General features: G+C 48.7%; 1 protein-coding gene across 5 annotated transcripts; it reads right to left on the reverse strand.

Annotated features, from left to right (window-relative positions):
• Window positions 1-107: 107 nt before the first annotated feature.
• Window positions 108-22,685, reverse strand: BSDC1 (BSD domain containing 1). Of its 5 annotated transcripts, none has more exons than XM_004740912.3 (11): window positions 22,326-22,414; window positions 22,002-22,062; window positions 18,750-18,866; window positions 16,606-16,773; window positions 14,938-14,992; window positions 12,131-12,246; window positions 11,647-11,715; window positions 11,394-11,472; window positions 9,685-10,164; window positions 3,606-3,709; window positions 108-2,104 (listed from the first exon to the last, which is right to left on the reverse strand). In XM_004740912.3, exons 1-11 carry the CDS (start codon window positions 22,334-22,336, stop codon window positions 2,072-2,074), a joined length of 1,293 nt encoding a protein of 430 aa, XP_004740969.1. In that variant the 5' UTR covers window positions 22,337-22,414; the 3' UTR covers window positions 108-2,071. The 5 variants fall into 5 exon arrangements, with proteins under 5 accessions (XP_004740969.1, XP_044920055.1, XP_012901898.1 ...); XM_013046444.2 differs by lacking the exons at window positions 108-2,104; window positions 22,326-22,414 and adding exons at window positions 2,179-3,434; window positions 22,624-22,685; XM_004740911.3 differs by lacking the exon at window positions 108-2,104 and adding an exon at window positions 2,181-3,431.
• Between the last annotated feature and the right edge of the window lie 3,522 nt (window positions 22,686-26,207).

The raw sequence follows: 26,207 nt of genomic DNA on the forward strand, positions 1-26,207 counted from the left end.
AAGATGCTGATATGTATTTTACACTTTACTTCTCTCCTGAAACTTACCTACACCCTCCCCAGCTTTACTTCTCTTTCCCTTAAAAGATCTTCATGCAACCAGAGGGCCTCATTCAGACTTCCCTTTTATTACAGCTAACAAGTGATTTTCACACAGGTGTTTAACTCAAGTTAATGAAAAATAGACCCCAGAATCATACACACACACCGGGGAGGAGAGGGGAAAAGTGACCAAGAGCAACTGGAACCATCGCTGTTGCAACTTCCTTTCCAAATAAAAGCAGAAGCGTTGGGAATGCAGAGACGGCCTCTTGACTCCTTGCCTCAGTGAGAGGCCTGCTGGGGGCCGGGTCTCTGCCTCACCCCAGAGTCTAAGCTGAGTCTAAGGTGAGGACAGGGGACCTCCTAGGGACCCAGACCACCCCTGCTGCCATCCCTGCCCCTTCCCCAGGCTCGACGCCAGAAGCCAGCCTGCACACTGTATTTGTCCTGCCCTGCCTCTGGGGCAGCCACTGCTGGGGATAAGAATAGACCCCCAGACACCTTCCAGCTTCTGTTGAATCTCTTTAATGCTGTTAACGGCAAGTCTGGAAAAGGTTCAGGACAAAGTTCTTTTTTCTTTCTTTTTTAATTACAAAACTAACAGCTGTTAGAATCTTTTTTTTTTCCTTTTTTCTTTTCCTGGCTACAAAATACTCTGGGGAGATGCATTATAATTTAAAATATATAATATTGCACAAACAACCAAAAGGTTAATTAAACTAAAATAATTACAAAGAGAAAAACCCCATCCCATCAAAAAAAAAAAAAAAAGATTCAACATTCTTTCCATCCCACCCCCTCACTGAAGGTCTGGAGTGGAAGTGACTGCCACTCTCTTAGCACACCTGACCACACTCCCTTTAGATCACTGGTGAATAAACCAGACTCAGTACCAGAATCACCGAGCAGCATCATGAAGCACCAGGGTCTCCAGGAATTCCTGCAGTCCCTCATTCCCCCAAGAGAGGAACAGCTTTACCAGAGTGGAGGGTGAGAGCCACAAAGACTGGGTCAGTCTTCAGGAAGAAGAGCTTTTGCAGAAGCCTGATGAGAGCCTCAAGAAGTTCACCCCCAGCATATCCCTTCAAGAAGCAGAAGGGCTGAGGGGGAGAAGCTGGGCTTACCAGAGTCAGAAGTACTCGGCTTCGATCGCTGCTCTGTACTGTTGGTAGCTGGCTTGTGTCCTAAGCTACAGGGGGGTGGAGGTGGGTAGCTGGTTGGACAAGGTATCCCGCCAGGCAATGCACAGAAGGGCCTGAAGTGACCCCCTCCCTTCTCAGGGAGGGGAAGAAATGCAAGAGCAGACTCTTGCTGGTGGCACAGCTGGGCTAAGGACTTGGGTGCATCTGACACAAAGAAGCCCTGGGAGAGGCATGGGGACATACCAGCCTGGGCCAGACAAGAGGAAGGAGATGGGAACTCAGGGTTTGGTCTCTAGATTTGGAACCACGAGGAACCTTTCTGGGAATGGAAAATGCCTGGGAGGGAGAGATTCCCCAGGAGAGGCAAGTTTCCCAGAGAGGAATGCCTCTTACTCACTGGGCTAGGAACCAGAATGTGCTTGCCATCCCGGTCTAGCCAAGGACGGTGGGATGGCCTTCCTTGCCTGCTTATGGGTGGACAGAGTGTTGTCTCCGCTTCCTCCAGGAGATTGGTGCTTAGCTTCCGTCTACACAGGTAGAGGGGCTAAAATGATCCCTTGGGACTTCCCAGCAAGAGTCCCTAAGAACAATGGGTGTTCAGCAGAGAAATGTAGGCTCTTCTGGTGAGGGGGTTAAGTCTCTTCCCCCTTGAATCATCCTATGGTTGGCACAAGTCAGAGTTCCTGGTTTGGATTTAGTGAACCCCTTCCCGGATGTGAGCAGAGGTCCAAAGGACCAGCAAGGAGCCACCCAGAATCTGTGCCCAGAGCTCTAGTTGACAGAGGCCATTGGGGGGACATTCTCAGTCAGTGTCTTCCAGGGCTGGGCGGAGACGAGCGAGAGGGTGGGAGGTTCTGTGGGCGGGGGAGCTGCACGCTCCGGCTCCCCTCATTCCCAGTCCTCCCACTCGACATCTTCCAGCTGCAGACAGAAGGGCATAATGGAGAGCACAAATACATATTTACTCCTCTGAGTCAAGCCCAGGCCCAACCTCCCCTTGCTGCCTCCATTTCTGCATAGTCCCCCCCGCAACACCCCCCCCTGCAAAGACCAGCCCATCCATCCCCCCCACCCCAGCCTCGCCTGGGACCATACCCTCCTGCCCTCTGGGAGAGTGAACCACTGTCTTAAGGAATGTGTCTGGGGAGCAGAGCTGCCCTCCGCCTAAGTGGTGGGTCTGCTGCTCTGATTATTCCAGACCCAAAGGAAATGCTTCACCAGCCAACACTGGATGCTAGAAGGGGACACGTTGCCTCCAGGAGCCATGTTGGTCAGTCCCTTAAGGAGAACTGGAGAGGGGCACTGTAACCAGAAGCAAGGTGGCACTGGGCTCGGGCACTCACAGGGTCTTCCTCAGGGGCTCTAGCACCCTGCTCCCCCAGCTCAAGTGTCCCCAGGGCACTTTCTGTCGGCCTGCTGTCAGCTGATCCCGGGTCTGAGAGGCGGTAGAATGACTCTGCTTACGTAACCAGCTGTCAGGTTTTACAGAGGGCCGTAGAAACACAGAAAGCATCAAGCCCCTGTGACATGAGAGGGGCTCAGGGGCCTTCTCTGCTCTGGGTATAGTGAGGTCACAGGAGCCAAAGACTCTTGGGTGGGTCTCTACCTCTGCCTGGGCTTCAGTTTTCCAATATGAAAACCGAGGCCCTGCCTGTCTCTCTCATCTGTTGCCCTCTTTACAGCAGGTTCATGAGCTACATGGTGGAAGGATTCATGTGGTTCTTGGGTGACAGTGGAAGAAACATTGACTTGAATCAGATGTCTGGGCTGGAGCCTCAGTCCTGTCACTTAGTAGTTCTGAGAGCTTTTCTCCCTGTCTTTCATTCAAAATGACCCACTCGACTCTGGCAGGTAGAGAAGCCTAAGAGTAGGAAGGCCTCTGAGCTTCTAGTTGGACTGGGTTTTGTGGTGGCTTCAGTAATGTTCACTGCTACTCCCATGTCTTAGGCCCGATGCCTAACATGTCTAGGTGTGTTATCTATCACAGCTTACAAGCGTCTAGGGCCAGTTCTAGGTTTTCGATGGGGAAACAGAAGCTCAGGTTAAGTGACTTGCCCTAGATCACACTGCCGTTTGCCCCAAGGCCAGGAAATCTGTTCAGGTCCCATCGCTGGGGACCATGAATCAGAAGATGTGGGGCAGGGTTTGGAGCCTGCGTTTTTTTTAGTAGTTCCTCAGGTGACTTTCATGCAGAGCTAATGTCAGGAACTCTCCCACCATCCATCCTGGAACTTAGGGCAAGCAGAGCCTGCTGATGGGAACAATTCAGGGCCTGAATGGAGGCTCCAGCACCCTTCCCAGAACTACCATCTCAGAGAGGAGCAGGGATCCACCCTTAGGGGATGGCTGGGCCCAATGGGGAGAGTCCTCAGACCTTGGGATCATCGGGCTTGCTTCCCTGAGGCCAACCAGGCCCACTCACCTCCCCAGAGGCATCCACTTTGGAGAGTGCCATCTGCACTTCTTCTTCGGTCATGTCCAAGTCAAAGTCCTTTTCCCAGTCTTCACTGATGTCCGTGCTTGAGCCTGGAACCGAGATCCACAGCGTGAAAGGCGGGAGGGGGTATGTATGGACAGTCTATAGCTGGGGGTGACGGAACTCTTTAAAAGGGCCTGGCAAATATACATCAAAGGTCTCACATTCTGTTGTCACTCTGGCTCAGTGATCCTCCTTTTTGGGAATCTATTCTAAGGAAAAATCCTGGAGTCAAAGATTTAACCAAAAGGAATTTCACTGTAGTGCTGTTTATAGTGATGAAAATTAAAAAAACAAAAACAAAAACAAACTTAAGAGTTCACTGATAGGGAATTTTAAAAATAAATGGTATAGTCACATAATAGATTATGAGACTTTTAAATGTTAGGCTGCAGAACACATACACATGGCAAAACAGTCTAAAACTATTAAGTGAGAAAAAGGAAGTTACTATAGTGACGCAGTCTGGTGTGGAGGCTCCCCATAGCCACAGATATCTTCCAGAAGAAATACACAAAGAACATTTTCCTTTTCACTTACTCCACTCTACCTTCACTGACCCTGCTAGTCCTGAAACACACCAGACACATTCCTGCCTTAGGACCTTTGCATGGGCTTCCTTGTACCCAGAACTCTCTCCTCAGACATCCACCCACAGGCCAACTTCATCTCCTTCACACCCTTGCTCAAATCGTCCCATCTAAATGTGGCCTACCCTGACAGTCCTACTTTATTTATTTATTTTTAGAAGATTTTATTTTGGGGGGCGTCTGGGTGGCTCAGTGGGTTAAAGCCTCTGCTCAGGTCGTGATCCCAGGGTTCTGGGGTCGAGCCCCACATTGGGCTCTCTGCTCAGCGGGGAGCCTGCTTCCCTTCCTCTCTCTCTGCCTGTTTCTCTGCCTACTTGTATTCTCTGTCTGTCAAATAAATAAATAAAATCTTTTAAAAAAAAAAAAAAGAAGAAGATTTTATTTATTTGAGATAGAGAGTGAGGTAAAGAGCATGAGCGGCGTGGCCAGAAGGAGAGCGAGAGGCAGGCTCCCCGGCGAGCAGGGAGCCCAATAAGAGGCTTGATCCCAGGACCCCAAGACCACGTCCCCAGGGGAAGGCAGACGCTTAACCGCTTCACCAACTAGCCACGCAGGCGCCTCCGCTGCCCCAAACCATCCTACCTTATACTTTAAACTACTTGTTTTTTCCCCGTTGTATTTACCAACAGCATGAGACTGACTCTGCTTATTTGTAATAACAGAGGAACTGGAATGTGCGCTCCCCGAGGGCAGGAGCTTTGTTTTCCTTTCTCAGGTCTGCCAAGTGCCTGGAATACAGAGTTCGTGCTCAATAAATATTCATGGAATCCTTTTCTAAAGCAGGGTTGGCAGACGAGGCGCGGGGACCAAATCCAGCTTACTGCCTGTTTTGGGAAATTAAATTCTGGAGCAGGGCCATTGCCATTTGTTTCCCTATTGGCCACGGCTGCTTTCCTGCGCCGACAGCAGAGCTGAGGGCGTTCCATCAGACTGAAGCGTTTGTGATCTGGCCGTAGAGAGAAAAGCTCTACTAATCCCTGCTCTAGGTGATTCCGATGTCTGCTAAGTTTGGCAATCACTGCTCTCAACATGCACATTTGGGTATGACTTACAGGCAATATTAAAAAAAAAATGTACACGTGAAAGTTATTCTAAGAAGAAAACTACAAAAATAGATTTTTAAAAAAAGTAGATGCGGAAAAAAAGTATATGCAGCATGATTCTATTAAAAAATAAGCCGAGATGTTTGTACACATACAGAAAAGATGCATAACATACCCACAATAATGCTAACAAGAATTACCTTTAGGAGATGAGGTTGGTGGGTAATTTTCTTTTTCTTTTTTCCCTAAAATGAACATAAACTACTTCGTATTTTTTCTTGTCTATTAAAAGCACCTTCAAAAAGAGTAGGTCCCTGATCTCTCAACAACATGACCTATAAACACGTCCTTGCTTTTTCTTGCTCAGCTTGCTCCTCACCAGGGACCCAGGCTCTGACACCCTTGCCCCAAGCACCCCTACGGTCCTTATAAGGGGTCTTGTACTGTTGTTCTTCTTAGCCACCTGGCTGGCCACAAGCAGCCTTGTGAGATCATGCCTGGTCTCTGGAGCCACGCAGACCTGTGAATCCCTACTTTTTTATCTATTGTACAGTCTTGGGTTAAGTTATTTTGGGCTTCAGTCTATTTATAAAATAAGGATAAAACCACCCTCTTTGCAGAGAACCACACAGGAGATTACAATGCAGGCGACTGCCCCCCAACCCCCCTCATTCAGACCCTGCAGGCCCAGGTAAGTGGCCCAGAATTCTGCATTATGAATAGGTACCTGGGGACTCCTTGTAGGCCTGGGCCTGCAGTTCTAAGATACAACAGTGATAGCAACGTGAAGTGCACGTAACATGTACACATGGTGGGAATTTAGCAAATGGGGCTGTCAGAGGCACTGTCTCCGAGGTAAGTCGTGTTGCATGTGGCCCCGTGACTGGCCAGGGCAGACCAGCAACAGAGGCCCGGATCTTCAGATGCCACATCCAAGTCTCCCTATGTCTTTGGGACACTCAGGTGGCACACACTGAGCTTTCTGTGGGTCAGAAGCCCAACTCCTGAAGGATTCCTCATCTCAGAGCTGTGGCTGTGGCCATGACAGCTTTCCCTGACCTCAGGTTGCCCTCCAGGGATGTGAAACTCTCATTTTCAGGCTTTAAATTCAAGGGCAGCCCTTCCAGGGGTGGAAAACAGAGTATCAGCTTACAGTTTGGAGCACTTCCTATCCACCCTCTGAGGCGAGTATGAACAGTCCCGATTTAGAGGACGAGATGAAGGCTTCGAGTGGCAGAGATGAGAATCAGGGCTTTCTTTCTCATGTGCCTCCTTCCCCCATCCTGTCCTGTCACACGACGAGAGTGCTAAGATCTCCCTGACACCGTGCGCGTGGCGGAGAACAGACTCATGCCAAAACAATTTAAGCTTTCATGAAGTTTTGCTGTTGTTTTTTTAAGAAAGGGGAATTTTCGGGTGATTATTAATCTCACAGTGTTGTCACTCAACTCATTTTATTCTGTTTAACCAGAACTCTGCTTCCCCAGAGAAGAAATGGAGGCAAAAGCCACTGTCAGGCCAGTCACTGGGGAAGGAGGGCCGTGAGCCCAGGGCTCCTCCTAGCTCGCAGCCACAGGCCTATCCCCAGCTCTCCTCCTCCCTCCTGCTGAGGGAACCTGAGCAGGCTAAGTCCAGGCTCTGAGATTAAGTGGATCTTGGGACAAAATGAAGGCAGGAAGCAGCTCTACAATGACAGTGACTGCCGCGGGACCTTGGGAAACCCTGTGGCGAGGCCACCACAGGAGACTCTGCTGCGCGCAGGGACCAAGCTCTCCTCTGTCCTCTAAGGATATGGACATAAGAGGGAAAAGGAGTCACTGTCTCCAAGCCTTCATTCTTTTAAGATCCTCTCTCTCGGGACGCCTGGGTGGCTCAGTTGGTTAAGCAGCTGCCTTCGGCTCAGGTCATGATCCCAGCGTCCTGGGATCGAGTCCCACATCGGGCTTCTTGCTCCGCGGGGAGCCTGCTTCTCCCTCTGACTCTGCCTTCCACTCTGTCTGCCTGTGCTTGCTCTCGCTCGCTCTCTCTCTCTGACAAATAAATAAATAAATAATCTTAAAAAAAAAAAAAAAAAAAAAAAAAGATCCTCTCTCTCTACTCTGTTTCCACTGGGCCCCCCTAGTCCAAGACCCCAGCTTCCCCCAACTAAGTGATGACAATTGCTTCTAGTGGGTCTTCTGCAGCGACTCCCCAGCCCTCCTGCAACCCCCCCAACCCCAGAGCGTGTCAGAGGCAGGAGAGCAGAGGGATGGAGAGCTCGTGCTACAGCTTCTCCATAATCTCATTTTGTCCCGCTTCAACCCACCATTAATTCTTCTGATCCCGCTCTCGCATGGCCCAGTTCTACATAACCACTACCTCAAATGGGCCTGTTGCACCACCCAGCCAAACCCCCCACTGCCTTCTGGGCATCACCTGTTCTTCCACCTTCCCCAAACACTGTTTTACACTTTTCTGAATACTTGGTGGGTGGGTGATTGATCTGTTTCCTTCCAGTGAAAAAAATGGGGAAAATTACTCCGATCTCTTGGGCTTCTGTGAAGATTGAATGATGTGCATATACAGTGCTTAGCACAGACCTATACAGACATAATAAGTGCTCAGACATGGTTCCTTATTATCATTTCCCAAAACAGGGCTCTACTCAGATCTCCTCCCTGAATGAGGGCTTATCGTGAAACAGTTACCCCCAACTTACAGAGTATTGAATAAATGGGGCTTAGAGAAGATCAGTAACTTCTCAAGTCATATGGTTTAGGAGCAAGGTTGGAGTTTGGACCCAGAACTTTCTGAACCCTAGAGCCCGAGTCCTTAGCCCCGACATATAAAGCTCTCAGTACCGGTCAGGCCAAGTCCAACCTTCCAAGTTTGCCTTAAGGTTAGGCTCTTAATTTCTACTTCTGAGCTAATCCATCCATCCATTTTGCTCCCCTCTCTCCTGGGAGATAATACAGCAACAAAATGGGCTTCCGTCACCACTCCTGCAAGGTGCCCCGTGGCCTCTGTTATCCACGCGTCACAGGTCCCTCATCCGGGACTACCAAGTCCCCTGCACCTGCCCCAAACTCTCCACCTCTCCTCTACAACGCCCGTCTCCTCGGTGAAACAACTGCCAATGCCGGAGGTTCCTTCTTTCTCTGAACTCCAGCACTGAGCCTGGCCCATACTGCTTCATGCTCCATCATAAAGACTGCAGCTTTTGCCCCTCCCTCCTCAGTGTCTCATAAAGAGTAGGTAGGAGCTCAATGGATGACCTCACTGAACCAGAGCCAGAAGGGAAGCATTGTGTTGGAAACTGGAAACCCTACACTGCTGTTCCCATCAGGGAGCAGGGTAGGGGTGGGGCGGGGCCAGTCTCCCTTCCACTGCGACAAACCAGTCCTCACTGCGCTGGCAGACATGGGCTCACCTGCTGGGCAAGTTTTGTGGCTGACTGGTACGCGTGTGAGCAGAGACTGTGTGTGTGTGTGCGCGCATGCATGTGTGTTTCAGGAGAGGCTGGTGCGTGTGTGTGTGTGTGTGTGTGTGTGTGGAGTGGCCTTTCGGACAATCAGCTATCTCTGAAGAGGCAGTCTGGATGTGGCAAAAAAGTCAACACCAGAGCTATCACTGTCCTTTAATTCCAGGAATTAGAGAGGTTCCCCTTTGACAAAAAGTCAGTCTCCAGTCTAAAATTCCATTACACAGATAAGAAACTAAAGCTTTATTACTTAAGCTGGGTCACAGCAAGTTCATGAGGATTCATTTTATTCTTTTTTCAACTGTGCCTCTAAGTGCTGTTTATGTTTCAAACTCATAACAATGCAGTAAGCTTAGGGAAGCTACATGACTTGCCTGAGGTCACCCAGGGGAGAAGACCTCTGACATCCATCAATGTCACAGGGATTTCCAACCCAGCACAAGGCTGCATCGTCCAAATGCAGGGAAACTGGCACAGGGTGGTAGGTAAGGGCACGGGCTCTGAGTCCGAGAGACCCGGGTATGAATCTGGGCCTGCCACTTCCCGGTCATGTGAATTTGAGCAAAGTTACTTAATGTTTCTAAGCTTCACTGTTTTCACTATAAGAAAGGACAATAATACTGACCTCGCTGGGCTGTGAGATGTAATGAGAAATTAAGCGAACCTGGCACAAACCTTACTTTGTTGAAACTAAGACCCTAACGATTGTAAGATGCACCCTCATTTCAGAAAACAGGTACATTTTAAATGCATGAAATATGGTAATAAACACTTAACAGACAGCAGCTGTCATCATCATCAGTATCACAAATGAAGGACAACTGCTGCTGGGATCCTCCCAAGGGGTGAGGACATAAGTCTGCCTTACAGACTAGCAATGCTAGTCCCCCCTCCCCCCGCCGCCCCCAACCAGGGCTTTGGCCTTGACTTACCTTTCTTTCCATTGTTAGAGGGGGTAGACTTCCCACTGTCGGAGTTCAGCTCAAACACCCGTAAGTCTGTGAGCACCTCCTCCCTCAGAGTCTCTACTCTGGCTGGAGGCCTCGGCTCTGGGCCACTGGGGCGGCCAGCAGGGGTGTGGGGCTTCAACGGAGCTGGGGGCGGGGGCCCAGTCTCACCCACATCCACAGTCAGACCCTGGTCCTCCAAAGATGCCTCTAGAAGCTTTTGGGACAGGTCCTTGGGCAACCCTGGTGCCTCGGCTGCAGTAGCAGGTTTGGCGATCTGCGTCACGAGGGAGACACTCTCGCTGCTCTCTGACGGGGTCACCTCTGTAGGAGGCTCAGCTGGAATCACAGGATTCTCTTCACAGGGGCTCAGGGGGCCAGGTCCTCCTTCAGGGGATGTGGAAATTTTGGCCACAGGAACCTTTGCCTCTTTTGGAGACGTGGGTGAAACGCTCACAAGCTCCTCTGTCGAGAGAGAAAGGGGAAGAGGGCTATGTGCCCTGGTCAGCCCCAAGGCAATCTTGGAGCGCTCTGCAGACAGACCTCAGGTTCCTGCCAAAGCTTACTCTGGTCAAGACTAAAGGGTGCCAGCTTCCTCATCCTCTCCCCATTATGGTTCATCCACAGATACTCCCTGTCGGTCAAAAAATCTCCTACCCATGAGGCCTAGCATATGGCTGGTGGACACTCAGCTTCCAGCAGCACAGCCCAAGGTGGTGTCATAGATTAGAAAGTTAAGATCTGACAGTAAATCAGTTCTGGGTTCAGGACCAGCTCTGCTATATCCTGACTGCATGATCTTAGACAAAACACTTAACCTTCCTTAATAAGGAGAACACTTAATAGATGTGTTAACGGCCTACAGTGGCTCTAACTTACTGCCTAAGCCAAGCTACCAGGTAGAGGATGCTCGGCTACCTCCGTAAGCCAACACTTTCCAATGGTTCCTGAACCCGGCTAGGCATGCACTTTACGAGGAGAGCTTGTCAGAAATACAAGTTTGGGAGCGCCTGGGTGGCTCAGTGGGTTAAGCCTCTGCCTTCGGCTCAGGTCATGATCCCAGGATCCTGGGATCGAGTCCCACATCGGGCTCTGTGCTCGGCAGGGAGCCTGCTTCTTCCTCTCTCTCTTTCAGCCTGCCTCTCTGCCTACTTGTGATCTCTGTTTGTCAAATAAATAAATAAAATCTTAAAAAAAAAAAAAAATACAAGTTTGGAGGTGCCTGGGTGGCTCAGTTGGTTAAGTGTCTGACTCTAGATCTCAGCTCAGGTCTTGATTTCAGGGTCACGAGTTCAAGCCCCGTGTTGGGCTCCCGTGCTTGAGCATGAAGCAAAAAGCAAGTCTGGCCACATCCCTCCAGAGTCTCTTTAGAATGGGGGGTGGGGGGTGGGAAGGGAATCTGGAATTCCAGTCAGCATCCCACGTGACTCTGAAGGGGCTGGTCCACGGGCTGGCAGGGGAATCTGCTGCTCCTGACCCAGTGATTTCTGTACCTGAACCAGGAATTCCACCAGCCCAGGCAAACATTCCCTTGTTAGCTGAGCCTGTCCTCAGCATATACAGATGCTGTATATATGCCCTATGCTTCCCTGGGTATCAGGTCTCTTCTGGCAGAATGCTCACAGAATGGCCAGATGGTCCCCAGAGGCACGACAGGACCTGTTACTTGCCCACCACCTCTCACTATCTCTTACCTTCTTCCTCCTCCCAGCCAGGCTCTTCAGAGATGCTCTGTTCTGCCCGTTGCTTCAGGGCATCCCTCCGGGCCTGCTCCTGAGTGTGTTGGGGGGTGGGAAAAGATGGCCAGAAGCGGTCAGAGCCAGCTCTTCCCAGACTCTGGCCCTGACCCCAGAGCTCTTGGTACCAGGTGCCCCTTCTTCCCTCAACAAAATCCAGCCTACTTCCCCAAGGGCTGAGTGGAGGACCTCCCAGGCCAGGCCAGCATACCTGCTCTAGTTGATGGACTTTATAGAAATACCGAAGCCAGAATTCTGAATGGGAAACAGCTGCTGGGACCTGGAGGGAGGGGACAGTGGAGATGAGACTCTGGGAGTGGTTGTGTAGGGTCTGTGCCCCCAGTCTTATCAGCCTGCCCATAGCTGCTCTGGATTTCAGATGTGGTTAAGTGGCTGGGCGGTTCTTCTCAGAGCACTTACACCCTCCACCCCTACACCCACCTTCCCGACCCAGCTTGGCCAAGGAAGGAGAAAAGAATTCCCATTAGGCTTTGCTGGCCCTTCCATTTCTCACATGAGTGCCAGAAATCAGCTTTACCCACGTGGATTCTTAGCTTAGGACCTGGCTGGTCTGCCTCTAGAGTCTCTGATGGCTCTTTGGGCCAGATGACTCCGGAGTGACTCTGGATATGTCCCTCCCACCTCCCGACACCTGAAACCAAAGCTGGGTGAGGTGCTGCCAGCTGCGCCCTCACCATCTTGGTGTAGAGGGCCCGGATGGAGGGGCTGCCTACAAGGAGCTCTGAGATCTCCCCCTTCTTCTCCTCCAGGCAGAACTGGGAAAGCCAGGCGTCAAACAATTCCGGGGGCCCTGCAGAGGGACAAACACTGATGGTCAGTTTCCTGGGTCTGGAGAGGGAACACTAGGCCTACAGAAAAGACACCTAAGCATGGACAAGGACAGTGAGGGAAGCTTAAGGTTTTTTTCCAAAGCCATTTTGCCAAAGGTGGGGGGTCCGGAAGGGTAATGGGGTAGTAGGCCCCACTGATATCATGGCAAGGCACTGAAAAGTGATCTCTAGGACGGCCTGTAGTCTGCATGTTCTCACAAGCCTGCTCACACTTTAGCCCACTACACTTGGCCACTGAGCCCCCTCCTCTCTGAAACCACTATTCTCAGGTCCTCACGGGCCCCATGTTTCCAGTCTAAAGGCTACCTCTCTGCCCTCCCTCATGTGACCAATCCATCTCCTGATCCTGGGAGCCCTCTTCTCTCCTGGCTTCTTGGGCTTTTGTGATTTTCCTCCTACCCTTCCAGTTGTTCCACCAGAGTCTTCAGTGGGCTCCTCCTTTCCTCTCCTTAGCTCTTCTCCTTCTCTTTTTTCCCGTAAGATGAGCTCCACTAAACCACAAGTTTCAACCACTGCCTCCGCTGACAACTCTTCCATCTTCACGGCCCCAGCTACCCTTCTGGGCTCCAGATCCGGGGGTCCAGGTGTGCTCCGGACACTCCTGCCTGCTCAAGCGCAGCAAACCCCACGTGTGTTCACTTTCTTCTCTCCCACGCTGTCCCACGTGGTTATCCCCTAGAGCCCTGGGGGCCCTCCTGGACTCCTCCCTTATCCGATCCCTCTGCATTCCACTTCCTCAGTGTCTTCGTATGCACACTGCCCTCTTCCATGCACCTGCCACTCCCTAGGCTCTGGCCTTCCTACCAAGCCTCCTATCCAGTCTGCCCATCTTCTGTCTTTCTCTAGTTTACCCTTTACAACCATGCTTGATGATTCTTCCACAAAACGCAAAATCTAATCACCCCAGCCCGCAAAACCCTTCAGTAGTTCTCTAGGGAGGGCTTTTATTTTTATTATTATTATTATTTTTAAAATATTTTATTTATTTATTTGACAGACAGAGATTACAAGTAGGCAGAGAGACAGGCCGAGAGTGAGGGGGAAGCGGGCTCCCTGTTGAGCAGAGAGCCTGATGCGGGGCTCGATCCCAGCACCCTGGGATCATGACCTGAGCCGAAGGCAGAGGCTTTAACCCACTGAGCCACCCAGGCATCCCATTACTTTTTTATTCAGTAAATTCTTACACCCAATGTGGGGCTGAAACTCACGACCCTGACATCAGAGTTGCATGATCAGCTGACTGAGTCAGGCAGGTATGCCCTCTGGAGAGGTTTTTATTTATTTATTTTTTTAAAGATTTATTTTATTTATTTTAGAGAGAAAGTGAGCGTGAGCAAGTGAGTAGGGGGGCAGAGAGGGATGGAGAGGGATAAGCAGACTCCTCTCTGAGTCTTTGATCTCAGGACCCTGCTCTCATGACCCTGAGCCAAAACCAACAGTAGGAAGCTCAACCAACCGAGCCACTCAGGTGCCCCTAGGGAGGGCCTTTTTTTTTTTTAAAGATTTTACTTATATATTTGACAGAGAGAGAGATCACAAGTAGGCAGAGCGGCAGGCAGAGTGAGAGGGGGAAGCAGGCTCCCTGCTGAAGAAGAGCCCGATGCGAGACTAGATGCCAGGACCCTGAGACCATGACTTGAGGCAAAGGCAGATGCTTAACCCACTGAGCCACCCAGGCACTCCTAGGGAGGGCTTCTTAAGCTAGGACCCAAGAATGGGCTTCAGAGGGTCAAAGAATTCCCCTGTTGCATTATAAAATTTTGTGGAGGGAGGGCTTATCATTATCAGCAGGTTTTTAAAGACCATTATGACTAAAACAAGGTTAAGAACCACTACCTTGAGGCATACAGAGCAAAATTCAAACTGCTTAGTCTGGCACCCAAAGCCCTTCTGATCTGGCCCCCACGGGGCCCCCACCGACAGCTCTCATTGCCTCCTTCCCTCACATGCCCCCTTGTCAGCCTTCCCCAGTGCAGAAGCTTCAAATATCCTGTCACCACGCTTGAAAGGCCTTCTCCCACTGCCAAAAGTAAAATTAGTTTACTTCTCTTTTCTTTTTTTAAGTAGACTCCACACCCAATGCGGGGCTTAAACTCAGCACCCCAAGATCAAGAGTTGCAAGCTCCACTGAGTCAGGCAGGTGCCCTGAAATTAGTTTACTCCTAATTCACCCTTAAAACCTCCATGTCAGTGTCACCTCCTAGGTTCCCCAGGTCAGGCTGGATGCTTTCCTTCTGGGCTCCCATCTATGGAAGCAGGACTCCATCCCTACTATCACTGCTTCCACGGTTGCCCGTTTCTCTTTCTGAGCTCCAGTTCCCAGCCTGGGACTTGCTGCATGACAGGGCTTGGCAAACAAATGCTCAAGAGAAGGCAGACAGGGCAGCAGGGCTGGGGTGGGATGGGGGCCTGAGCGGAGTGGGAGGGAGTGGAGTAAAGTCTCTGTAGACCAGGAGGAACACAGTTCAGGCTCAGGGAGGAAAAAGGACTGACAACCCATCCCGCTACATGTAAGGTGCGCTCTAGCCCCACTCTTGTCCCTCCACACAGGGGAGCCGGGCCTATGCTATCAGAGACAAACAGGGTGCTCATCCCAGAATCCCCCCATCTCGCTTCCCTACAGGCCTGCCCCCTCACAGCTGCCCCCTCACCATCTGGTTCATTGCAGTAGGTTGCCGGGTCTGACTGCAGGCTATAGAGGCGAGCCTGTAAGAAACAAAGAACAGGACTTCTGGAGTGCTAGGTAGAGAACACATGTCCTCTCTGGGAGCAGACCCTACCATTGTTTAATTTAGGTGCTTTGAAGATGTCCCTCCCCTATACATATCCTCCCACTAGAAGTCAACCTCAATCCAGCTTCTCCCCCTGCTGGCTGCCAGACTCACGGGGCACTCGTCAGCTCACCCTATGGCTAGAGAGGAGAGCACTGTGCTATGAGGGCAAAACTGGGGCCTTCAGAAAAATAGTCTTTCCCCTAGTATTTATTCTGCCTTGGGAACTAAGAAAATACAGTGTAAGCAGACTACAAAATTATATGTATAAAATGCTTCTGAATTATGTGAAACTTGAAAAATGTTAGTTCAAATATATTAATAAAGCCCAAATTTATGGGTAAATTTTGAAGGAATGTAGCTCCCTCAAATTAAAACCATTCATCAAGAACTTCTTAATATTTTTTTCTTTTTAAAAGATTTTATTTATTTGAGAGAGTGAAAGAGAGGTGAGGGACAGAGGGAGAAGCAGACTCCCCACTGAGCAGACAGCCTGATATGGGGCTCGATCCCAGGACTCTGGGGTCATGACCTGAGCCGAAGGCAGATGCTTAACTGACTGAGCCTCCCAGGTGCCCCAAGAATTTCTAAATTTCATAGCAGTCTGCCAAATGAATTACCTCCTGGGTTCCTGTTAAGGTCACAGGAGTGACAAACAGAAAACCTCACCTTCCTTCCTATTACGTGAAGCAAGGACTGGCTGTCTTCATCAGAACTTCAGCAAGGGCCTTTGTGATCCACTGCTGTTAGAATTTAAAATCCTACAATTTAAGAAATTTCACACTTCTACTCAAATGGTCACTAAGTGGTGGTATTAGTGATAATACTTGAAAAATCATTGTGTTTCAAATGGAATTTCAATGTGGTAAAAATGCTACGAAGGCCCAGCTGCCGTGACATCACACTGTGCATTTAGGAGAAAATACTCTGAAATGTAAGAAGTAATGCTGAGAAGATAAAATGTGTAAGAAATATCCTGCCGCTGTGGTTGATTTAGGTGCTTTGAAGACATCCTCGGCCCATGCACTCATTCCCACTGGAAATCAGCCTTAACCTCAGTGTTGAGAGGATCATGCCCGTAGAGCAGTCCTTATTACGGTTGAAAGCTGAAGGGAATCTAAATGTACAACACGAGGAAAATGAATAATGATGCTATCTTTACTTGCAAGAATTCAAAGACATTACGATGATGGTAATTAAGAAATATGCTAATATATTTTAAACATTTTTTTTTATAGCAGGTTATGAAATGGCAGGTATAAAGTGCCTTTTCGGGTAAAAAGAAAAAAATCCAAACTATCTTTACCAATGCTCGCAAACAAAAAGAAAGGACAGGTTAGACACCAAAGAGAGATCAGTGATTCTCCTTGAGGGATGGGATTATGGATTTAGGAATCATTATACTTCTGCTTACTAGTATTCTTCAATTTAGTTACATACACATGTTTATTTTCTGGCCTGAACACGTATCACTTTTGTGAGTGCACGTTGGAAGCTAGAACCCAGTGCTGGTAGGCACCTGCAGAGAAGGATGCATGTAATGGATACCTTCGTGCCATCATAGGGCTCAGCTGTGCCAGAGGGTGTGCCCATCAGGGTGATGACATCGCAGTCTATGGTTTTGTCCGGTGAGGGAGCAAAGGTGTCGGAGATCACCCCTAGGAAGTCAGACAACCCCTTCTTCATTTTCTCTGTTGCCCCCGAGGAGCCTTCAGTCTGCAGAGAGAAGCAGGCAGAGGAAACAGGTGGCCCAGCAGCAGGCTATAATCTAGGGGATGGGTACTGAGGGGTGAAGCATCAGGGGCAAAAGTGTGCTCTCTATGTGGGGACCAGGGATGTGCTCATGACCTCTCACCCCATCTCTGGGATTGGAGAAGGAACAGAGGCAGCCAGGGTCCCTCTGTACACCAGATGGGGGTGTGGAATGGGGACCCAGTAGGCTTGGGTAAGTCAGAGAAGAACTCTCTGATTGGTTCATCAAAATTTCAAGGCCAGTCAGGGTGATCAAAAGTTGGCAGGAGAGGATGCCTGCCATACACGGTAAGTGGGGAAGAGGACCTCTGGATAGAGTAGTGGGAAAGGTACCACTTTTGGAGACCTAAACCTCCGTGAGTCTGTTTCATGATCTGTAAAATGTGGATAAACAGACTTCCTTGAGAGGGCTGCTGTGACAAAAAAGATAAGGCATGTACAATGCCTGGCATACAACAAACATTTACCAAACAGCAGTACTGTAATATTACAATTTCATCATCATGGCTATTCAGCAAGTGGAACATTTTGTACAAAAGGCTGGGGAAATACGGGCAGGATGAGAACAGATATCCCTGCCTAGAGGCAAACCTGGGACCAGCTGAGGGCCAACATATGGATCAGCTAGAAGGGGCAAATGGGACACAGAGCTTGAGCCACACTGGTCAGAATGGCCTCGAAGCAAAGCACAGATGGGATGCTGACAGGGCCAAGCTCTAAACCTCATGGAAACCATAATATTTACTCCTGATGAGGCTATCCCAGCATTTTATACAGCTGGAATCTAGGAGCGTGCTGGCACATGCTGGCACAGATACACAATCAATGAATGAAGAAAAGGAATGAATAAATGGAAGAAACGAATGGCATCTGTGCTCCTGGCTGGACTCTAGCAGATCAGCAGGGTTACTCCTTGTCATCCATGCCCATCAGCAGCTGGGATTAGCAGGCAGACAGTAATTTACAACAAGTTACAAGAGTTAACTAAATAAGGTTGGTGGAAAGAACTCCAAAACATGTTTCTCATAACATGGCCTCTAATCACAGGGCAAATGGTTCAGCGGAAGCTCAAATGAAGAAAGTGCAATTGTCCCAACACTAAAGGAGAAACTGTTCATACAAAACCCGTATATTATACCTCATCAGAAGCTTGAAATTTGCAGGGATAGCCAACCATACACAACTTTCACTTTTCATGCTGACTTTTAGAATCTAATTCCTACCTTGCAATCCGCTATACGTCTTTCTTTGATCAATAAAAACAGGGCCAGTAAGAATATAACTTGGCACAGCCTTTCTGGAGGGTAGTTTTGCAATAAGTATCACAAGGCCTAAAATTGTAATCACCCTATGATCTTTTCCAGTATTTTATTATAAAGAAAATACTAAGGGCAAAAATTTAGCAATCGGAATGTTCAATGTGGCTCTGTTTATAGTACCAGTAAAAAATGCAGTAGGAACCTAGGAACTGGCTGAACCTACAGAGCAAAGTAACAGGCCATTTATGATGCTGGAGAGCGTGGTTTGCAATGATCAAGTCAGAAAGTAGGTTACAAAACATGACATTCAGTTGATTCCAGTTTTGAAAAAGAAAGTGGACCTAAGGAACATATCCCCCAATATTAACAGCTGTTATCTTTGGGAGATGGAATTAAGGGTGTCTCTAGGTCTTTTTCTTTTACTTAAGGTATTCTCGAAATTATCTATAATGAATGACTTTGCTAACAGGAAAACATTTGCTGACACAATAAAAAAATGGGACAGCCTGTTAATACTTCTTCCACGTAGCTTGTTTGCTCGACAGACACCATTCTTTCAAAGTGGGAGCCTCTGGGCAGAAACAATTACTTAGTAGTACAAAGGTTGGGGTGTCCCCACCGGGGGCCTGGGTCGGGTCAAGCTGGAGGGACAGTCACTCCAAGGGCAGAGGCAGTACTCACAGCTAGCTTCTCCTTGACCACGCTGGCTGTGGCCGCAATGGTGCAGGCTGTGTCATGCTGTACCACCTGGGTGAACTCCGTCAGGTCTCGCTTCATGAACTCCAAGGCTTCGGAGGACTACGGAAGACAAGAGAGGGATGACAGAGCCAGCTGGCACCACTACCCTTTGTTCCTGTTCTCTGGGCTTCTTCCGTCCCAGAAAGACATGGAAAACTCAGGTGCCATGGCACAAAAACAATGCTGGCTTGTCTCAAGCCCATGACCTGGGATTACCGAACAGCAGCACACAGAAGGACTTCCTGCTGCTCTGAGAATGGGGATGAGTCTCAGCCTCAGCACTTAGAAGCTCTGGGGCATCAAGTCTCGGGTTTCTCTTATAAAATGAGGGAGGTGGCCCTGTCAGTGGTTCAAGAGCAGGCTGGGGAAGGGTCACATGTTGTCTGGAAACAAAACAGAGTCTGACGTGTTGCTCTGATATGCTTTAAGTTGTGATGTTTGTTTCAATTCAAATAACATGAAGAAAAGGTATGTGATTTTTTTAATCAACGGAAAGTGTTCCTACTTTTCCTTTTTTTGTTACAGGGAGATTCAGTCGAAATATGTGGCAGTATGTGAAATTATTTGTCTGAAAAATTTCATGAACCTGTCACATTAGCTTAGAAAGCATTTATGAATAATTCTTGACAATTTAATGCCAGTAAAAAGGTGTGTGGTTTTTATACTCAACAAAGGGGATGTCGAGAAATACTGGACTGGATTCTCTCTGACGGGTTCTTGGTTCTACCACGCCAGGATTCTATTCATCCATAGAGCAGAATGGATATTTGCTTCTGTCAGACTGACATGCCACTCGTCCTGCACTCAGATGACATGAGACCGCAGGCCATCAGCTCCGGTCTGAGTCTTGCCCTGCTTTGTTTCATCCTTACCCACTCTGCGGGGTACCTTCCCATACTACCTGTGTTTGCCCTGGCAAGCCTTCTCATTGTGTGTGCGTGTGTGTGTGTGTATTAGCATTTTTGAGGGTTCTGGTGATTTTTTCTTTGGGGAAGGGACTAACTAACTGGGACAGTCATCCAGCAGGAGTTATTCTCAAACAGTAAAGATCAGAGAAAAGGACTAGGAATCACACTATCGTGAAAATGGAGAAGTCTCCCAGGAAGAGTTTGTCGAGTGAACAGAGCAGTGAGCTGAGGACAAGACCCCTCAAAAACCACACCTTTAAAGGGTAAGAAGGGAAAGTCACGCAACAGTGAGGAAAGAAGAGCCAGGAGATGTGGAGAATTGAGAGAGAAGCAAGCCACAAAGCCAAAGGAGTAGAGTTTCAAGAAAGAGGCTGAGTGATCACTAGTGTCAAATGCAGCCGAAAGGCCCAGGAAGATAAGAGCTGAAAACCACCTGATGGATTTGGCAAGTGGTAGGTGAAGCTGAGTGTGTTTACCGATAAGCTCACATGTGGTGGCCACAGGGATGGGGAGGGAGTTATGAGAGATCATGTTGTTGACTTCAAATATAAAAAGTAGGAGGCGAGGGTTTCTCCTAGAGGTAAAAAAGAGGAAGTAGCTGAACAGAGCACTGGAGGGAAGAGTTAGGTTTGGGGAAAATTTCTCGAAGATAAGGGGAAGAAAAGCAAATCAGAGACTGAAAAAGCTTGTTGAGGGCTGGTGCTCAGGCCTAAATAAGCTTGGGGAATCTGGGGTTGGACCAAGGAGCAATGCCTTTATCTGTGTCTGTGCGTAAATGCAAACAAGCACGATGCCTGCAGGAGGAGGGAAGGAGCAGAGGAAGACAGATCACAGCACCAACTCAGAACCGTGGTCTCTAGGGCAATGGATGCTAGGGGTGCAAGGGAACTGAGGGTCCTGGGAGCTGAGTATTCTAGATGGAGCTGCAATGGGAAGGCAAGGGGGGCAAGGCCAGAAAAGCACTGAATGACCAAGGGAAAAAATGGAAGTAAAAATGGACTAGTGGTGTTTAAGAGGTTTCCCCAGCACCCTCCTCAGGACTTAATAAAAATAACTGATGCTTATATACTACTTACGGTGTGCTAAGTATTGTTCCTAGTGCTTTACACACATTATTATTTAATCCTCACAACAGTACTATCAGGTAGGTGTTCTTAGTACTCCCATCTTACAGATGGGGAACTCAGGTTTAGAGAGGTTAAATAACTTGTACAAGTTCATGTAACAGTAACTAGCTGAGAGGGAAATTAAGTCCCCTCTTTCTGAATGGGGAACTGTCAAAGGCAGAAACAACATCCACACCCTGGCCTCAAACAGGGAGCTTCCCAAGAACAAAGATGGAAAGCCAACCAACTATCTATGAGTTATGGTAAGACCGGCCTCGAGGGCAACACACAGATAGTCCTCGCCCCAGTTGCTGAATGAATGTCAGATTCTCCTTCCAGGAGATCGCATAACAGTATTCTGAGGTCCTTTGAGAGCTTTTCAATTAAACTTCAGTGTGAAATTCTCTTATTCCTCAACAACAACATAAACAACTCAGGACATTCTCAGATTAGCTAGGCTGTAGCTAGCTGAGAGGCTAAACAGGAGTATGCGGTCTAAAGGAGGTATTAAAATGCACCCCCAGAGCAGAAGGACTGATTTAACTGAGATCAGAAGCCTCCTGGAGTCTGCCCTGAAGCAGGACTCACCCCAATTTCTTGAAGTAAACAGTAATTAACTTTTCCTCCAGGATTCACTTGGGCTGGTTCTGACAAACTAGTATGGGGTGGAACAGAAACACACAACAGCCTTGTCTATTGGCAGAGCCAAGGCTCACTCATCATCCCACAGGGATTGCTGCCTCCCCACCAGACTGTGAGCTTTGTGAGGCCCAGGATAGCATCTGCACCCTCAGGACCTGTCAGAGTGCTAGCTGTGGAATTCCAGTATTTGAATGACTACAGAAATAAGTTTCTATTGCAGACTTCTTTGTAATCGATCAAAGGTTCTCTCTTCTACGAAGCTGTGAACTTGCTTAGCTGGAATAAACTGCTCTTCCTATGGATTCCTACAAAAAGGAAGCTCTGGCCTTTAAAACAATCTGTTATTTCACCGTGGCTTGTGTCACACTGCTCCGAGTCGGGGGGTCAGTCCTCCCCAAGACCGACAGGGGTAACAGTAGGGCCCGGGTGGGGCTCATCTTTGAGGCCCAGCGCCCACACTGGTCGGGCGGGGCAGCTTGGACCTGCTTGTATGAGGCGGCGCGAGGCCCTGGCGGAGGAAGGGCGCCGGCCCGGCTTACCTTCTCCTTGACTGCCTGGTAGCTCTGTTGCAGCCAGCTCCGCCACCAGCCCACGTCCTCCCTGCGAAGACAGATATATCTGGCGGCCCTGCGGTGCGACTCTTGCCCGCGCATGATCGGGTCTCAGTTTCTCCCAGAGATGTGGTCCGCGAGCCCAGACTTGGCAGACCGTTTCCCCACCCCCTCGCACTGAGACTCCACCCCGCCCTTTCAGCCCCGTCCACTCCCGGGCTGGCCTCCTGTTCCCCACAGGGACCCTGGCCCAGCACCCCGACCCTGGGAGAATTCAGGCCCCAACGCCCGAGAGCAGGATGACGGGCTCACCCTTCCGCCATCTTGCCTGCATGACATCACCACTATTTACTGACCTCTGACTTCCGACACGGCACTACCCCCCCTCCCAAGCACCGCCCCAGAGCGCCCGGCCCAATCCTCGCGCTGACACCGCCCACAGCCCAATCTCCGCCCCGGCTCATCACTAGGCCCCGCCTCCATGAGCTCGGTCCACTCTCTGTCTAGAGTTCGCTCTTAAACTCCGCCCCTGAACTCTCGGCCCAATCCTCACTCAATTCGGTTCTCAAGTCCACCCCCAAGTGTTAGCCCTACCCCCACTAGCACCTACTTTTTATCAAACTGACTTCGGATACGGTGGCTGCCAGGGGCCACGTCCGCCGGCCTGGACCGCGGAGGTGTACTCGCAGAGGCGAGGAAGGAAGGGAGCGGGTCTGGAGCTCGAAAGTCCGGATCCTAGAGCGCAGGGCTAGGACCACCCCCCTTTATGAAACAAACCGCGTAGCGGTTGCTTGGGGTCTCTTCGGGCTAATTCAACAAGCGCAGAGCAGGGCACTGGGCCAGGGTCTGCAGGTGTACGGAGAAAAATTCTTCAACGGACATGGATTAGCTTGTGAAAGGGAGAGACTTTCTGGATCTGCTACCCATCAAATACCATCACCTCTTGTCTGTTTACTGGGAGAGCTTTAGTAATCCCCCCACCTCCGTTCTGTTTCCCCTCTTTACAGGATTGTTCCTGTCATACCTGCTGTTTCTCCCATCTTAAAAGCGTGGAAATAAATACCAACACTCTCTTGATCGGACACCCTTTCCCCTTTACAGCAAAACTTCTTTAAGACTTGTCTGTACTCACTGGCTCCAATTCCCGTCTCTTCCCATCATTTATTGAATTCACTTCCGTCCCGTTTTTGCCTGACTTGTATTGGGATGCTAAGAGCAATGACCAACTTTCAATCTTTCTTTGGACCAGCAGCATCTGACTTGACACAGTTGGTCACCTTCCTACTTTTAAAAACACTATCTTCACTTGGCTTCCAGGACACCAGTGCCCTTCTGACTCTCCTCTTACCTCACCAGCATCTCCTTCTCACTGTTCTCTACTGTTTTTTTCATTGACCTCTTTTTTTTTTTTTTTTTAAGATTTTATTTATTTATTTGACAGAGAGAGATCACAAGTAGGCAGAAAGGCAGGCAGAGAGAGAGAGAGAGAGGAGGAAGCAGGCTTCCTGCTGAGCAAAGAGCCCGATGTGGGACTCGATCCCAGGACCCTGAGATCATGACCTGAGCCGAAGGCAGCGGCTTAACCCACTGAGCCACCCAGGCGCCCCATTTCATTGACCTCTTATTGCTGGAATGTCCCAAGGCTCAGAGCGCCCTCTCTTCTTGTGTGTCTGTAATCATTCACCAGATGATCTCATCAAGTCTCATGATTTTAAATGCCATCTATACACTGGCTGCTCTCAAATTTTTTCTTTAGCCCACACATCTCTGAATACCAGGATCATTATCAATATTTGGTTGTGTAATAGGTATAATAAACTTAATATGCCCCCCAACTCCTGATGTATTAATCTCAACTTTCTGCAAACTTACCCAAAGCTATAAATGGCAACCTCGTTCCTTCAGTTGCTCAAGCCAAAACGGGGAGGAGCTATATATTTTTTTCAAGAATAAGCTTTTTTTTTTTTAAGATTTTATTTATTTATTTGACAGACAGAGATCACAAATAGGCAGAGAAGCAGGCAGAGAGAGAGGAGGAAGCAGGCTCCCTGCCCAGCAGAGAGTTCGATGTGGGGCTCCATCCCAGGACCCTGAGCCGAAGGCAGAGGCTTTAACCCACTGAGCCACCCAGGCGCCCCGCAGGGGATATATTTTTTATCTTTTTCTTTCTTACTCCAAAGCTAGCTGCTCGGCAAATCTATTAGTTCTACCTTTATTTTTCTTATTTATTTATTTATTTATTGAGAGGGAAAGGGTGGAAGGGGCAGAGGAAAAGGGAGAGAGAGAATCTTAAGCAGGCTCCACACCCAGCCTGGAGCCCTACACAAGGCTCTCTGTCTTATAACCCTGAGATCATGACCTGAGCCAAAATCAGAGTTGACCCTTAACAGACTGTGTTGGCTCTACCTTTAAAGCAAAACTAGAACCTGGTCTCTTCTTACTATCTCCCCTGCTACTATGTAAATCACAGCCACTGTTTCTCATCTAGATAAATTCGAGAAACTTTTAACTGGTATCTCTGTCCCAATCTTGCCTTCCCATTGTATAGCCTTAATTTATCCTGAAAGTAGTGTCTTGAAAAATATACAGAATGTAAAATGGCGCAGCTGCTCTGGAAAACAATATGGTGATTCCTCAAAAAACTGAGCATAGAATTACCATACCGTCCAGCAATTCCACCCCTTGGTATATGCCCAAAAGAACTGAAAGCAGGATTTTTTAAAAAAAGATTTTATTTAGGGGCGCCTGGGTGGCTCAGTGGGTTAAAGCCTCTGCCTTCAGCTGAGGTCATGATCCCAGGGTCCTGGGATCGAGCCGCACATCGGGCTCTCTGCTCGGCTGGGAGCTTGCTCCCCCCTATCTCTCTCTGCCTGCCTCTCTGCCTACTTGTGATCTCTGTTTGTGAAATAAATAAATAAAATCTTTAAAAAAAAGATTTTATTTATTTATTTGAGAGAGAGATAGTGAGAGAGAGAGAAGGAGCATGAGGAGGGGCAGAAGAAAACTCCTCACTGAGCAGGGAGCTCAACATGGGGCTTCATCCTGGATCTGGGATCCTGACGTGAGCTAAAGGCAAATGCTTAGCCGATTTGGCTACCCACGTGCCCTGAAAGCAGGAATCTTAACATATTTCTACACCCATTTTCATCTCTGCGTTTTCTTAATAGCCGAGAGGTGTGAGAAACCCAAGTGTCTGTTGACAGATGAATGGATAAACAAAATGTGGTATATACATATAATGGAATATTATTCAGCCTTAAAAACTAAGGAAATTCTGACATATGCTATGGTGTGGATGAATCTTGAAGACATTACGCCAAGTGAAATAAGCCAGTCACAAAAGGATAAATATTATATGATTCTATTTATATGACATACCTGGAGTAATCAAAATTCATAGAGACAAAAAGAGTGGTGGATACAAGAGGCTAAAGGGAAGAGGGAATGGGGAATTATTGTTTAATAATGGGTTTGGAGTTTCAGTTTTGTATGATGAAAAAATTCTGGAGATGTGAATTCACAACGCTGTGAATGTACTTACTGCTACTAAACTGTATAGTTGAAAATAGTGAAGTTCTAAGTCTCATGTTCTATTTATCACATTAAAATTTCTGTAAATCAGGGGTGCCTGAGTGGCTCAGTCGTTAAGTGTCTGCCTTCAGCTCAGGTCATGATCCCATGGTCCTGGGATCAAGCCCCACATGGGGCTTCCTGCTCAGCAGGAAGCCTACTTCTTCTCCTTCTCCCACTCCCCCTGCTTGTGTTCCCACTCTCCCTGTGTTCTCTCTGTCAAAATCTTTTTTTTTAAAGATTTTGTTTATTTATTTGACAGATAGATCACAAGTAGGCAGAGAGGCAGGCAGAGAGAGGAAGGGAAGCAGGCTCCTTGCTGAGCAGAGAGCCCGATGCGGGGCTCGATCCCAGGACCCTGGGACCATGACCTGAGCCGAAATCAGAGGCTTTAACCCACTGAGCCACACAGGTGCCCCCTCTCTGTTAAAATCTTTAAAAAATATTTTGTAAATCAGATCATGATCCTCCTCTGCTCCAAATTCTCTGATGTCTACTTATTGCACTCTGGGAAAAGCTGCTAAGTCTTCACAATCTCCTTTAAGAAACTATGTAGTTGAACTGACCTCAAACTACTTTGCTCATTCTGTTCCAGCCATACTGGCCATTTTGATGTTCCTTGAA

This window comes from Mustela putorius, unplaced genomic scaffold (genome assembly GCF_011764305.1).
Source record: "Mustela putorius furo isolate JIRA1106 unplaced genomic scaffold, ASM1176430v1.1 tig00003853_pilon_pilon_pilon, whole genome shotgun sequence".
Classification (NCBI taxonomy): domain Eukaryota; kingdom Metazoa; phylum Chordata; class Mammalia; order Carnivora; family Mustelidae; genus Mustela; species Mustela putorius.